General features: G+C 39.5%; 1 protein-coding gene across 4 annotated transcripts in view; it reads right to left on the bottom strand.

Annotated features, from left to right (window-relative positions):
* Positions 1 to 15,471, bottom strand: part of CSMD3 (CUB and Sushi multiple domains 3) — a 594,298-nt gene that overhangs the window by 201,429 nt on the left and 377,398 nt on the right. For all 4 annotated transcript variants that reach the window (XM_053395420.1, XM_053395417.1, XM_053395418.1 and 1 more), the window contains 4 exons: positions 14,099 to 14,287; positions 5,884 to 6,000; positions 2,142 to 2,357; positions 1,298 to 1,486 (listed from right to left, as the gene is read on the bottom strand). In XM_053395420.1, the coding sequence (XP_053251395.1) occupies positions 1,298 to 1,486; positions 2,142 to 2,357; positions 5,884 to 6,000; positions 14,099 to 14,287 (711 nt within the window). The remainder of the gene's footprint in view (positions 1 to 1,297; positions 1,487 to 2,141; positions 2,358 to 5,883; positions 6,001 to 14,098; positions 14,288 to 15,471) is intronic.

Below are 15,471 nucleotides of genomic sequence, written 5' to 3'. Positions count from 1 at the left end.
GCCCTTCCACTCTTTTCGAAAAGACTTAGTGAGCGAAATAACGGGTGATGGGTGTTATTAGGTAAGAAGGAAAGGAAGAGGAACACCTGTCCACCAATCACAGAGGCAGAAAGTTGGGTAGGTGAAGTGACAGGGTATGTCTGCAAAAGTATCTCTTTCTTTTGCAATTTCTGCATAATAAATTGTTGTTCAAAATCCCCAAACATTTCTACTGTAAGAGAGATTCAGCAGTGCAAGGAGAGATGGCAGTATTTTGAACATGCACTATTTTCTCTTGGGGAAAAACTCAAATGAACATGTTATTTGGTTGACAGATCAACTTGAAATTTCAAAAAACTATTGAGAATCCTGGCCCTGTTCCATATCACACACAGAAGAAGCTAAGTGATGCAGGAAGGCTGCAGGAACATATGGGCATCTTAATACTAGATAAAACTGCAGTACAAGGGTGATATTTCTCACGCCTAGGAAATTTGTTAGTAGAGCACAATCTCTTTTATCAAGTGCACTTCTCTATTCAGCAGCTTTAAATACATTTTAAATTTAGGAAGGATAAAATGTATCTGTGGGGTTTAATTAGGAAAATGTATGGCAAAATTAAGATTTTACAATGTATAATGTTTTAATTTGCTTCTAAATTCTAAGCCACTCAAAGAAAAAATCTTTATACAACACAACAATCCATTTCCTAAGAACCTCATTCATTATTCCAAACAAAGGGATGCTATTTTGAGAGATTAAGACAATTCCCCCACTTCTTTTGAGAGTTTTAATGGTATAATCCCAATAAAGGAAAGAATAGGTATGTCGTACTTTCAGTGCCAGAACAAATGGAAAAAATGTGGATAACTTAGATTTGGGATTCATGTTTGCTAAAATTAAAAAACGAAGGGTAGGATTCAGTATTGCACATTGGCAAATGTTGCATCTGCTGAAGCATTAAACTTTGCCAGATGAAATAATCCCCACACACTGTTGTGGAGCTTCTACCCCAGGCGAATCTCAAGGGTTGTGAAAGGTCTTTGTGATGGAGCTCTCCCAAAAAGCATTATTTGTAATGTGGGAAAATGATCAAAAGCATATATCTCGCTACTCTGAACACTGACTGTAGGTTCAACATTCCCCTGCGAATAGAACCAGGAAACCTGACAAATTAAGGTGAAAAGACATGGGAGATGCGAAGGCTATATTGTTTCAAAACTAATTGGAGTGGTATCATGCTTATCCATGCGGTATAGTTGCAACTCCATGGACAATGACTACACATACAAGCAAATGAAAGCAGCTGACCACGTACCCACACACCTGGGCAGAGGTGCACTCCACACTCTTCGGCCTCCACCGAGGCAGATAATCTCTGAAGCCCCCTCCAAGCGGTATCCAGAAGAACAGGAGAATGTTAGAGTGTCTCCAACTCCAAAGTTAAATCCTATTCTGCTTCCAAACTGAGGAGTCCCAGGATCCTCACAAGGTTCAAGATTATATTCTACGGAGGCAAAAAAATCAAATTATTGCTTCAAAAAAAATTAAAGGCTTCCTCATCACCCACCCTGTGCATTATAACAAGCAGACATTTGTACCTGAGCCTCAGGTACAATTTAGCCTTCAGATACATTTTCAGAATAAATGATCATATAAGTAAATAGGCAATTCAGCTACAATTTAAAAAACCATGCCCATAAACACTCATAGCGTCTGAGAGATGCGTGCTTACCATTCCTATAAGAGCTATAAATGTCTCTGAGTCTGACACATAAAATGAACCAAAATAACTGTGCAGCATAAAAGCACGGCCAATTTCCTCACGGGCTCATTTGGAATCCCACTTCTTGAAATTAGACTTCAAATCACTCTGATACAGTGTGATTTTCCCAATGAATAATGTGCTTTACAGTTTATTATCATTTTCTTCGGCGTCCACTACTGAAAATGCCACAGCAGATGAACTGAGATTGTTATTACAGAAGCGACAACGAAAACAATTGTAAGGTCTATTTTTAAGAAGTGTAAGAAAAGTTACTCGTCATAACAAATATATTTGGACTGTTGCTTTCTCCCAACACCACCACCTCTGCCTCTTCGAGATCAAGCCCAGCAAATGTTCCTCCACTTTATACAAATAGCTCATTTTGCTGCCTTACCAGAGAAAGTAATATTAAATCCTTCATATGATATTGAAAAGTCAGAAATAAAGCGCAACTGAGCCCTGAAATTTCCATAGAGACCAGCGTTGATTGCTGACGGAAGTTCTGAGCCAGTCAGGCGTGCCAGAGGCTGAGTGAAGCTGCGATTCTCCGTGATTAGTAAGTAGTCGTGATGATCTTCCAAATGAAAGGTGTGAAAGGTGAACTGCACTCCTATTAGAAAAATAAAATTAGACTCACATATCACATAGTTAACATGAAAGCAATTATATCACTGATTAAACTCATACATTTCATTACAAACAGACTCAGAAAATTAAACACAACTTACATTACCCATGTTCTCATCCCCCCCAGCTTTTTTTGTGTGAGGTAGGGGAAAAGGAACATTTATTTTATATATATATATATATATATATATATATATATATATATATATATATAAATTCATTTCTATGTATTAATCTGTATTTTGTGACTGGGTAGAAGGACGAAGATTGCTTACACTGAAGCCATTGCTCATCATTTACAGAAGCGATGAATGAGTTTTGTTTGCCTTTTTAAAGGCAATCAAATGTAACTTCCCAAACTAAAATTGCTTTTTGTAACAGTGTCATTTGAATTTGGTGAAACATGCAAGTTGAGGACAAGTTTGTTCTGAGACGTACTAAAGTGGGCATAGACAAACTCGGCCCTCCAGATGTTTTGGGACTACAACTCCCATCATCCCTAGCTAACAGGACAAGTGGTCAGAGGTGATGGGAGTTGTAGTCCCAAAACATCTGGAGGGCCAAGTTTGCCTATGCCTGTAAAGGTTTTATTATTAAACTGCAGTGCAGTTATCATCTGTATTAAGCAAAGAAAGAAAAACAATATTGTCAGGAATGATATTGAAATATGAACCTAGGCAAAGGGACAAAATTAGCTACAACCTCAACGCTTTATCCATTACACCACATTACAATTATGAGCACATTCCATCAAGACACTATTGAAATACTTGGGAATTTTTTAATCAAGAAAAAGGTGTCTCAATTGTTCTAGAGACACCTTTTTCTTGATTAAAAAATTCCCAAGTACAGTATTTCAATAGGGTCTTGATGGAATGTGCTCACAATTGTAATGTGGTGTAATGGATAAAGCGTTGAGGTTGTATCTAATTTTGTCCTGTTGCTTAGGTTCATATTTCAACAGTGTGCAGATGGACTGTGTTCACAACTGAAATCTAGTGCAATGGATAAAGTGTTGGGGTTGCCTCCTTTGCTATTCCAAAGGCTCTCCCAGCTCTCTCTCTTTTTTTCCCCCTTTTTTGGCTGGGGTGGGCTGAAAAGGAAAGGAGGAATCAGGAAAACACTAATTTACTTCTTCCACCCATGGGAGTCCTCCACTGAATTGAACAATAGAAGAGACACTGTTGGATATACCATTTGGATGAAAACCAGAGTGATCCATATTCAAATCATCACACAGATGTTAATTTAACCCAATCTGTGTTTCTCAGTCTTATCCTACCCTGAGGCTATTTTGAGGATACAATGGAGGAGGAGGAGGAAGAAGAAGAAGAAGAAGAAGAAGAAGAAGAAGAAGAAGAAGAAGAATTTGGATTTGATATCCCACTTTATCACTACCCTAAGGAGTCTCAAAGTGGCTAACAATCTCCTTTTCCCTTCCTCCCCCACAACAAACACTCTGAGAGACTTGAGTCCACCGCTCTTAACCACTACACCACACTGGCTCTTAACCACATATGGCACCCTGAATGCAGCAAGTCCAACACTAGGAGCCAGTGCAAGTGCATCGGAAGACTGGGGTAGCCAGTCAATTAAAGCAACTCTGCACACTGTGGCCGAAGAAATTCCACAATTTAGTTTTGCGCCATCTGAAAAAAGTACTTCCTTTACTCATTAATCTTCCAACATCCAGCTTTTCCTCATCTCTTCTGTCAATTCTGACCAAATTCTTCTGACTGTATTACATTGTCAAGTGTGAATTACATAGTTACTGAGTTGTATCTCTTTATAATGTATCACCATTATACTGTGGGGGATATTGTCTTTGTTTGTTACTATGTTATATATCTTTAGGTTTTTATATTGTAAATTGTCCTGTGAATCTTGGATGAAGGGTTTTATAGAAATTTAAGAAATAATAATTATTATCAGTGCTTTTTTCGGGGGGGATGCAGGGATATGCATTCCCCTAAACATTTTGTGAATCTAAGTTTGGCCTCATTGAGGGGCAGTATTTCAATATGAGTAGGAAAATGAGAGTACCCCTAAACATTTTTTTGTAGAAAAAAAGCACTGATTGTGGTATTGATTTATGTTTGATGACATTATTGTATTATTAATTGGTTTACTGGTGGTTTTGTTTGAATTTGTTAGCATGTCTTATAATCGTCTCCGAAATACTGTGATATTTATTTAATGCTTATCGTGAGCTGCCGTGGACATGGTGCACCAAAGGGAAAGGACATGTAACTAAAAACTAAACTAAAGGTAGACTATTACATTTCTACTTTGCCTATTCAGTGAGATAATATTAAAAATTGCCCCTCTGTCATTAGGGCCTTCTGGGTTCTATCCTTTTCATACCTAAGTATTTTCCTCACTCTGGCAGCAAATTATATCAGGTTGCTATGCTTAGCAATTTACATTTATAGTGATTTACCTCCACTAGTATATCACTACATTGACTGGAATAGATCTGCAGTGGTCAGAGACACTGAAATGAATGGCTTATCTCTGTGGGGAAGGACTTTTTAAATCATTCTGTCAGCTGCCATGCAGAAAGTGATCTTCAACTTCCAGCTGTTCAGAAAAGTGTGTAAGGTCCCTACATTATCAGCGTTATTTATCTCAGGAATCCAGTGATGGATGAAGCTCACTACAAGACCACAAGGCAAGTATGAACAGTGCATTTTGGTAACCTCTGATTGGATTCCCCATGTATATAAACAAAAAGTGATTCTAGTTAACAACCCCAAATCCTTGATCTCAAATGTCCTTTTTGTGTCAGAGCAATTCCAGAACAAAGGTTGAAGTGGCAGTCCACCTGCATGCTAGTTATTTGCCAGCCCATCATCAAAAACTTCAAAAATAGCCTCCCCACATTCACAGTGTGAAAATGGGGCAGCAAAAGCGAGGAGGCTCTTTTGACTCAGCAATACAGTATGTTGAGGGTAAACTGGGAATTACAGATACATAAAATTATTACACGAAGCTATAGAATCTAAGGAGGCTAATTTATAAGGTCTCTTTATCCAGCCCATGGGACTTTCTGCAGGTCATGCCCCTCACCTGTCCTGCTCTTTGCCCAGTGTGCTTTTGAGTAGCTGGAATGTATTCTCAACTTGTTTTCCTTGATGGTGGATATACAGGGCGGGTCTTTTAAAAGAGGCCCCGTGGAACATGTGTACTTGTATCCACAGGGCCTCTTTTAAAGGACTCACTCTGTAGAAGTTGTGTAGAAACACTCTGGCTTTTATGCAGCTTGCATTTAGCCTATAGTGCAAACGTACAAGTTGTATCTATTGCTCCTCTTCATTTTGGCTCTGGATCTACCTGCTATGAGGCCCTCCGGCTGAAAGTGGTTTCCAGCCCGTATTAAGTCAACTTTTGCATTTGATGTTGTTTGTGGCCACCACCCAGCTGAAGAACTTCATGAGAAAATAGAAACTCAAAACTAGAAGGAAAATTATGTAAAATGTGTTGCAGTTATGAAAAACGTAATTCTATACCTTTTCCATGAGTAACGTCCACAGTCCATGTGCAATTCAGTGAATTGGGATACAATTCAGGATAGCCTGGAGATAAAATAGTCCCACTTGGTCCTCTAACATCTCCGCCGCACAAAGCTGAAAAGGGAGCAGGTGGAGAGAGAAATGTAGTAGGGACATAAAAGCAGGCAGTCATATTAAAACGAAGCATGTGAAATAGCAAGTTGAAATTCTATTATCTCTGTTTAAACAATGGCCTATATGTGGGAGTGCCAACAGTTCCCTTGGGTGACAAATCTCTAATTGTAGCCAATATTTACACAAAGTGCTCTGAAAGGAAACATGATTAATTAATTGTTGAGAAGCTTTGGTAATAAGTATTAAGAAAATGAATTGCTAATTATACTGGTTGATTTGAGAAAATTCCTAGTTGGGGAGGGGGGATGTTTCCATAATAAGAATGGAAATTATTTATATTTCAGAATCACACTGAATACTAAACACCAATATAAGTCTATCTAGGAAAGGGGTATGCAATTGAAGAAGATATATTAGAGAGAGCTGGAAATAGCTTGAGAGAAGGAGCACATGTGGTTCTTTTGTCCCATATCACTGATCAGTTTTTAAAGTCTCTGAAACAAAGTAAAAACTATAGGTGTATCGAAACACACAGACAATGACTTACTTACTTGGAAGTAAACAATATATCTTAATTCAGTCTAATAGCAGTGCAGGCTCTGCAGCAAGCACAAAGCCATGAAGTCAAGATCCCAAGGTATATTAGATAGGGAATCAGAGAACTGTAGAACTGGAAAGTACCCTAGTCCAAAGACCTCAAAGGAAGGAGAGTCTAACACTTTCTGAGGCAGTCCGTTCTACTGTCGAACAACTCTTACCATTAGAAAGTTCTTCCATTAGAAAGTTGAAATCTCTTTCTTGTAACTTGAAGCCACTGGTTCGAGTATTACCCTCCGGAGCAGGAGGAAACAAGTTTGCTCCATCCTTCATGTGACAGCCCTTGAGATATTTGAAGATGGCTATCATATCTCCCCTCAGTCTCCTCTTCTCCAAGATAAACATACCCAACTCCCTCAACTGTTCTGCATAAGGTCCTTAATCATCTGAGTTGCTTTCCTCTGGTACACCTTTTAGCTGCAGTTCGTATCATATTTTAATATTTGTGGGCTGGATTATGAACACTGGCTAGGAATAGAGGTTGGATCTGCATAAGTAAAGGTAAAGGGACCTCTGACCATTAGGTCCAGTCGTGGCCGACTTTGGGGTTGCGGCACTCATCTCGCTTTATTGGCCGAGGGAGCCGGCGTACAGCTTCCAGGTCATATGGCCAGCATGACTAAGCCGCTTCTGGCAAACCAGAGCAGCACACAGAAACACCGTTTACCTTCCTGCCGGAGCAGTACCTATTTATCTACTTGTACTTTAAGGTGCTTTCGAACTGCTAGGTTGGCAGGATGGATCTGCACAGGTTTTTTATTTTATTTCGTAAGACTATTTGAGAGGGTTTTAACCTTAAAGGCAGCTGATAAGTATTTTAAAAAACAAAAACAAATAAATAGTCATCCCCACACAAGCATAAGTTTTATGTAACTCATTTCCTATACTCTCTTATTCTTTCCATGTCAACTTTTCCCCGCTCATCTACATCCCTCATCTCACATCACATCTCTCATCCCATTCTCATGGATTAAAGAATTTCTAATACATCACTTCTAACACAAAGCCTATGCAAATGCCCACGCTCCTGCCTTGGAGAATGGACTTTTTGAAAGAATATCTTCTATGACAGCATTTACTGAAAATATAATTCCCTTTTGCCTTAATTGGAATTTGCTTCTCTTGTCCAATATTTGATATAGATCCCTAGCTGGCTCCTAAAACCTAGCTCCATTTATTATTTTCAAATAAAGCACAGTAACTATATTGGTCTATTATACCTAAATAGCAGAGACATAAATAGCAGAGACATTAAAATAATTCCATATGTTCATGTCAGGGAACTGCCATCTGAGGAGCAGGAGGTGAAAGGGCTCACAGAGGGTGAGAGAGACCATTCAGCTGAGGAGGGAACCAGCAGGGGGAGAAGTGGAGTTCCAAGGGAAAGTGAGTCGGAGGGAGGGCTCAGAGACACTTCCAGCGAAAATAGTGGGGAGGTTTCAGGACCTCCCATAGGGACACCTACTCCTCGCCGGAAACTGTCACGCCGAGAGTCCAGAAGATGCGTTTCCGTTAAGGAGCTTTTATGCTGGAAGAAGTTCCGTAAACGCCCACTGTCCGATTCTACGAGCGACTGATGGAGCCATGCTTAAGGAGCTCCGTCACAGACAGAGGTTTGTGGACTTAGCCAAACTCTGAGGGACTAGGATTTTACGCACAAGCAGCTCACCATCCCATCACAGTTCAGACCAACCAATATTCCATAGTGCAAAGGCTTTTGCAATACTGTTTAGACTGCTTGAACTTTAGAGGTATTACTGCATCTTGTTTTAGACCAGCAACACTAATAGCATATGGTCATAATCTAATGACTATGAACTTTTATATAAAGACTGAGAATTTCACCTTGTTTTACAGTGATTTATATATATATAAACTTGCTAAGTTATGCAAAATGCCATACCCATTTTTCAAGCATATTGCCAGAATACCATCTGGATGCTCAGTGCACTTATAACTCAGATCATGTGTATTTTCCTACTAGTGCTACACTGCTGCTGCAAAATATGTTGCAAAATACTAGTGGGGCCATTTGTATATGGTGTCCCCTCCCCATCCAAACCAAATAATTTGTGCTTGTGTAGCAAATCTAAGGATCAGATTGCAACAACTCCTGTTCCAAAAACTCAATATCTAAAAATACATTCTAACTGATTCCAAATATAAAATCCATCTTATCATATACAAAGGATGGTAAGTGAAATATGTCTTGGAAATACAGCAAGAAAAGCATACAAATGAACAGAAGCAGGACACAAACAATTGTCGGCTGCTGTCCACTGAACCATGTGCCATTGCACAACTATACAACTTGCAAATGGGTTTAAGAACTTTACAGACTTATATTCATAAATGGCATAATCATTAACCATTTAACTACAACCTTCGCTAGCCTGAAGTCTTACTCCTCTGATGAGAGCTGGCCAATATCATTGTTCTGCTCCCCACCTTGTTAAATTATCAAATTCTGAATGATCAGCAACACAATGTGTTCTTGCTTATCACAAGTATTCCTTGGGTCAAATGCCCTCAAGCCGGCAATCCATGAGAAGTTGGTTGTAGTAAACTTCCATTGAGTAACTTGATGCCATGTGATGCTCATCAGTGTATCGACATTACTCTCACCCATTCAAATGTACACTATACCCTCCCATTGTGACCTACTGAGCTGGTAGAGACCTTGGTGAATTGAACCAAATCCAAATCACAGTAGTATGGAGTAGGCAAAAAAAAGCTTATTAGTCAGTTTGGAACATGAATTCAACCTCATCCAGTTACCAGGTAGTCCAGTGCTGCCAAAATGGAGGTAGGCAACCTGTTATTGCTGCTTCAAGTTGAGTGAAAACCAAATCCCTGGACCCCTGCCCACTTTCTACCACCTCTCCTACCACAACTTGGGGAGAAATTATTTTCTAAAAGTCACTGAGTTTACAAAACCCAGACATTTCCTTCCAAGACTGTCCTTGACTTGGCAATCCTCCATGCCTTATAGGAAAAACTATACTTGTTCTTAGCCAAAAGGCCGAGAAACATTCTCACTTTATGAAAACTAGCGTCTAACTAAAGGAAACAATTGAGTGGAATGGATCCAACTTTGAGTTCATACAAGGGACAGACCTCTCTCCAGTGGTCAATTCCAAACTAGCCCCAAAACATTACTCTGGAAGAACCAATAGGATAAGGGAATTAAAATGAATTCAGCCATGAATCCATAAATGGGCTAGAATAAATATACCCAATCTTGCCTTTAGAGGATATTTATTCAGTGGACAATTGCCATTTAGAAGGGGGGGAAATAATCTCATTTACTTAATGAATTGCACACTAGTTCAGCATCTCAAGGAAGAAATTTGTCACAATATGTAATGTTATTGCACAGCAGAGAAAACTGTTCACAGAGAGCTCCTTAATAGTGTTTATTTTTAGACTATAAGCATGTGGTGCATAAGAAAACATTGCTTCTACTCTTCGGTCGAGTATTCTATTCAGTAAAGAGATCCTAATACATATCCTAACTACAGTAGCATCGCCATGGACGATTGCAAGTGAGGTATGGAGAATGGTTTTCTGCAGCTAGAGTAGCAAAGCTTTGAACAGCTGGCTTGACAACTATGTCGCTGAGTTCAACCCTCCCACAATGGCAATCTCTCCAAGGCAGCCTTCTAACTTACGGAAGAGTGTCAGGGAAGCTACATGTTACTTCTATGGGATTACATGTAACAGGGGAAACAAATGCTGTTTCAGTGTTGTGTAAGGAATTTCCAAATCTGGTTTCCATGTTAGGATAAAACTGAAACAGCACTGAATGAGAAACAGAACCTTTGAAAAGCAAAGAGAGTTAAGTCAGGGGTAGAGCCATGCAGTCTAAGGAGGCTGAAACATGGGGGACACATTTTAAACTGAACTCAGCTTTTTTTGGGGGGTTTTAATGTTGCAAAGTTTGAAACATTGAAATAGAAATTGCGGCGGGGGGGGGGAAATACAAGAATGACGCGGAAACAAGATTGGAAAAATGAGAAGATTGGAACTGGAAAAGGAAGCAGCAACTGAAGCAGAGGATCTTGCAGTGAAGCCAGGAGCATTCAGATTGTTAAAGTCACTTTCTTCTTGCAGGCCAGCTTTTAGATCATTGCTGCAACCTAATAAATTATGGCCACAGCACAGCCATGCTAAAGTCTGAGTATCATATGAGGTATGAATCATTAAGAAACAAATATTGAAGACCTGATACCTCAGGGTTCAGGTCCAGTTTTTTTTATGGGCAGACTAATTAGCCTTGCAGGGGTGTTGGAGTGGATTTTACTACCTGCTAGCCTATGAAGATCATTAATTTTATTATTACAAGAGAGCTGTTATCTGGACAGAGAAGGTGTCCTGATATTTGCTTCTTCACGAAGAGCTATGTTTTCCTTTGCCAAGCATTTCAGCAAAAGAAAAAGTGGAACATTTCATACTTTTACAGGCATAGGCAAACTCGGCCCTCCAGATGTTTTGGGACTACAACTCCCATCATCCCTGGCCACTGGTCCTGTTATCTAGGGATGATGGGAGTTGCAGTCCCAAAACAACTGGAGGGCCGAGTTTGCCTATGCCTGTCTTAGAGCATGGGGATCAGGATTCTGTAACTGTACCTGACTAGAGTAGATAGGGACTCATCATCTAGATTAGATTACTGCAACACATTGTACGTAGGGCTGCCTCTGAAGACAGTTCAGAAACTTCAGCTGGTGCAGAATTCAGTGGCCAGGTTGCTCACTAGGGCAAGATGTTTGAGAATATTACACCAATCCTGGCCCAACTGCACTGGCTGCCAAGTAGCTTCCAGGCCCAATTCAAAGTGTTGGTTTTGACCTATAAAGCCTTAAATGGCTCAGGATTGCAATAACTCAAAAAACAAAACAACAAAAAACAACAAAACCTCTCTCCCTATATAAACCTCCCAGGTCCTAGTCTGACACGCTAACCACTGCACCATACTGGCTCTCTACCTCTCCCCATATAAACTGACCCGGACTCTGCATTTATCACTGAGGCCCTTCTTTTCCATGAGGGGTTTGGTACCCCAAGAACGGGCCTTTATGCAGTGGCCCCCTGTTTGTGGAATGTTCTCTCCAGGGCAGTTTGGCTGGTGCCTTCCTTATACACTTTTAGGCACCAGGAGAAAATGTTCCACTTCAACAAGGTCTTGGGCTGATTAATATTCTATACCCTTTCAGCAAAATTATTGAGCAAGATAACATATTTTCCTCCCGATGTTGTTGGCCTACAATATTCACCAACCTTTAGTTTATTAACAAGTATTTTTTTTTTTTTATAATATTTTTTATTACGTTTCTTTCCAAATTTTATACATTACAAACAAATAAGGAGTTTACAAGAAACCATTTTTTTTTTTTTTTAACAAAAATCCCAACTTGGACTTCCCCACCCCTTCCGATTCTGCGTTCTTTATATTAACAATGTCAGCAATTTGTTACCTTATGTCATACCTTATTGTAACTTTTACATGTTATGTATCTATATTCAATGTATTATGTCACAATTTTTATACCTTTAAAATAAACGTAACATGTTCAATTTCATATTATCTCCTTTTCTCTTTTATCACTTAGTTTACTATTTACTTAATCATAATTGCTAAAGCGTATCATTTCCAAATCATGCACCGTCTTAAGATTCATACAGTTTGTAATACTTTTGCAAGTAGTCTTTAAACTTTTTCCAGTCCACCTCAATTGTTTCTACATCCAAATCTCGGATTCTGCCGGTCAGTTCAGCTATCTCCATGTAGTCCATCAACTGCATCTGCCATTCCTCCAGCGTGGGTAAATCTTGTGTCTTCCAGTTCTTTGCGATGAGTATTCTTGCTGCTGTACTAGCATACATAAACAAAGTTCTGTCCTTCTTTAACACTTTCTGGTCTACCATGCCCAACAGGAAGGCCTCTGGTTTCTTGGGAAAGGTATACCTAAATACCTTTTTCAACTCATTGTAAATCATTTCCCAGAAAGCCTTAACCTTTGGGCATGTCCACCAGAGGTGAAAGAAAGTCCCCTCTGCTTCCTTACACTTCCAACATTTATTGTCAGACAGGTGATGTATCTTAGCTAACTTGACTGGGGTCATGTACCACCGGTATATCATTTTCATAATGTTTTCCTTCAAGGCCGTACTGGCCGTGAATTTCATTCCGGTGTTCCATAACCTTTCCCAGTCTTCAAACATAATGTTGTGTCCAACATCCTGTGCCCATTTAATCATAGCAGATTTAACTGTCTCATCCTGTAAATTCCACATAAGCAGCAAGTTATACATTCTAGATAACAGCTTTGTCTTTGGTTCTAACAATTCTGTCTCTAGTTTCGACTTTTCCACCTGGAAACCAACTTTTTTGTCCATTTTGAAGACCTCTTGAATTTGAGCATAGTGTAGCCAATCTCGCACCTTATTTTTTAGTTTGTCCTGGCTCTGCAACTTCCAATTGTCTCCAATTTTTTCAGTCAATTCCCAATATTTCGGCCAATAGGCCTCCATATTGGGTCTTTTTCGGGCCTTGGCCTCCACTGGTGATAGCCACCTCGGAGTTTTACTCTCTAGTAAGTCTTTATATTTCATCCAGACTGCAAAAATTGCTTTTCTGACAATGTGGCTTTTAAACAATTTATGTGCTTTAACCTTGTCGTACCATAGGTATGCGTGCCATCCAAAAGCATTATTAAAACCTTCCAGATCTAGGACATCGGTGTTTTCCAACAAAAACCAATCTTTCAGCCAGCAGAAGGCTGCAGCTTCATAATACAACCTCAAGTCCGGCAGGGCAAACCCCCCTCTTTCTTTCGAATCTGTTAATATTTTAAACTTTATTCGGGGCTTTTTGCCCTGCCAGATAAATCTAGATATATCCTTCTGCCATTTTCCAAAGCAATCCACTCTGTCCACGATCTGTAAGGTTTGAAACAAAAATAACATTTTCGGCAACACATTCATTTTTATAGCTGCAATTCTTCCCAACAAGGAAAGTTTCAATCTTGACCAAATTTCTAAATCCTTTTTAACTTCCAACCAACATTTCTCATAATTATCCTTAAATAAATTCAAATTCTTGGAGGACAAATAGATCCCAAGGTATTTCACTTTTTTAACCACATTCAGTTCTGTTCCTCTCTGAAACCCCTCTGTTTCTGTAATTGTTAAATTTTTGGTCAGAACCTTAGTTTTTTGTTTATTCAACCTAAATCCCGCCACCCGACCAAATTCAGATATAAGTTCGAGAACTCTTTTTGTACTGGATTCTGGCTCCTGCAGTGTCAAAACTAGGTCATAGTTTATTAACAAGTAGACCTGGACTCTTTAGTTCATAAACAAGCAGAAGAATCAGGTTTGCAAAAGTAGGACCAGCCTCTCTCCTTCCTTAACACAAAGCTAGCACTGATAAATCTGAAAGCCATTCTGATGGACACGCCATAGATTATATTTTGTGCTAATTTGAACTGATTCTTACCATCACAGGTAGGGAGTGGATGGCTCCACCAGTGGTTCTTTTCACACAGCAAAGGTTCTTCATGGCTGAGCCTATATCCTGGGTCACAACCAAATGATACCGTTGAGCCAATAGAAAAGTCGTGCCCATAGCGACGACCATGAACAGGTATGCCAGGATCCAAGCAAGAATAGGTGTTTACAGTTACACCTGGAGTGGAAGGGAACAAATGTTCCAAATATTCAATGTAAAAAGGGACTGAGAAATATAGTCTAACACGGTTGATTAATATATCCATGCATAATGAAACTGGGAGGATATTGGTAGTGGGAAGCAGTGAAGAAAAAAGGGAAAGATCTCCAACACTGGTCAATTGTTTCAAGTGTGAATGGTGTTTGTGGAAATACCCGTATTTTTCGCTCTATAAGATGCACCAGACCATAAGACGCACCTAGTTTTTGGAGGAGGGAAACAAGAAAAAAAATATTCTAAATCCCAGAAGCCAGAACAGCAAAAGGGATCACTGCACAGCGAAAGCAGCGCTCCCTCTTGCTGTTCTGTCTTCTGGGATAGCTGCGCAGCCTGCATTCAATCCATAAGACGCACACACATTTCCCCTTACTTTTTATGAGGGAAAAAGTGAGTCTTATAGAGCAAAAAATACGGTACTATGTAAATGAAATGTGTGTGTGTTGTGAACAGTGTGAGTGAGAGCATAAATCTGGATATGAAGGGATGGCTAGGAGGGGGAGGGGGAGAGAGAGAGAGAGAGAGAGAGAGAGAGAGAGAGGAAGGAAGGAAGGAAGGAAGGAAGGAAGGAAGGAAGGAAGGAAGGAAAAGAGCACTGTGCTGACATAAAAAACCAACTCATGGAAGCACACAAAACCCACAGACTGCACAAGTGAAGTAATTCAGTTCTGGGAACTGCTTCCTATAAATGTTTTCAATTAATCTCACACCTGTTGAGAATAAATTCAAATTAAATCGACAACTGTTTTCCATAAAACCTGGGCACTCTGTTTTGATGGGAAGCCCATCACCTACCTAAAGAATTGCCCAAACTTCTAATTATGTAGGGCTGCTCAATAACGTAACTAGAATATGACATCAGTGAACCAAATCCAATGTCACACTGGTTTCTCAAGTTCTGAGCAACCCATGTTAACTTTCCCTTACAGCACTATTCATTTAAAAGTCTTAGCAAATTTGGGCCATTTGCAGGTGTTACAAAAGCTATTCCAGAATAATTAATTTGCAATAAAATGCTGGTGAATTTTCATCAATAGTTTTTTTTAGAAATTCAAACTGATGCAGAAATGAATTTAAGACTGGAAAAAAATGAGAAACTAAGAGAAACCAAAACTGATCGATGTGTTCTTTTTCATTAGCACCGA

This window comes from Podarcis raffonei, chromosome 7 (genome assembly GCF_027172205.1).
Source record: "Podarcis raffonei isolate rPodRaf1 chromosome 7, rPodRaf1.pri, whole genome shotgun sequence".
Lineage (NCBI taxonomy): Eukaryota > Metazoa > Chordata > Lepidosauria > Squamata > Lacertidae > Podarcis > Podarcis raffonei.
The sequence above is the reverse complement of the archived record's forward strand: the minus strand, read 5'-3'. Positions and strand labels throughout refer to the sequence as shown.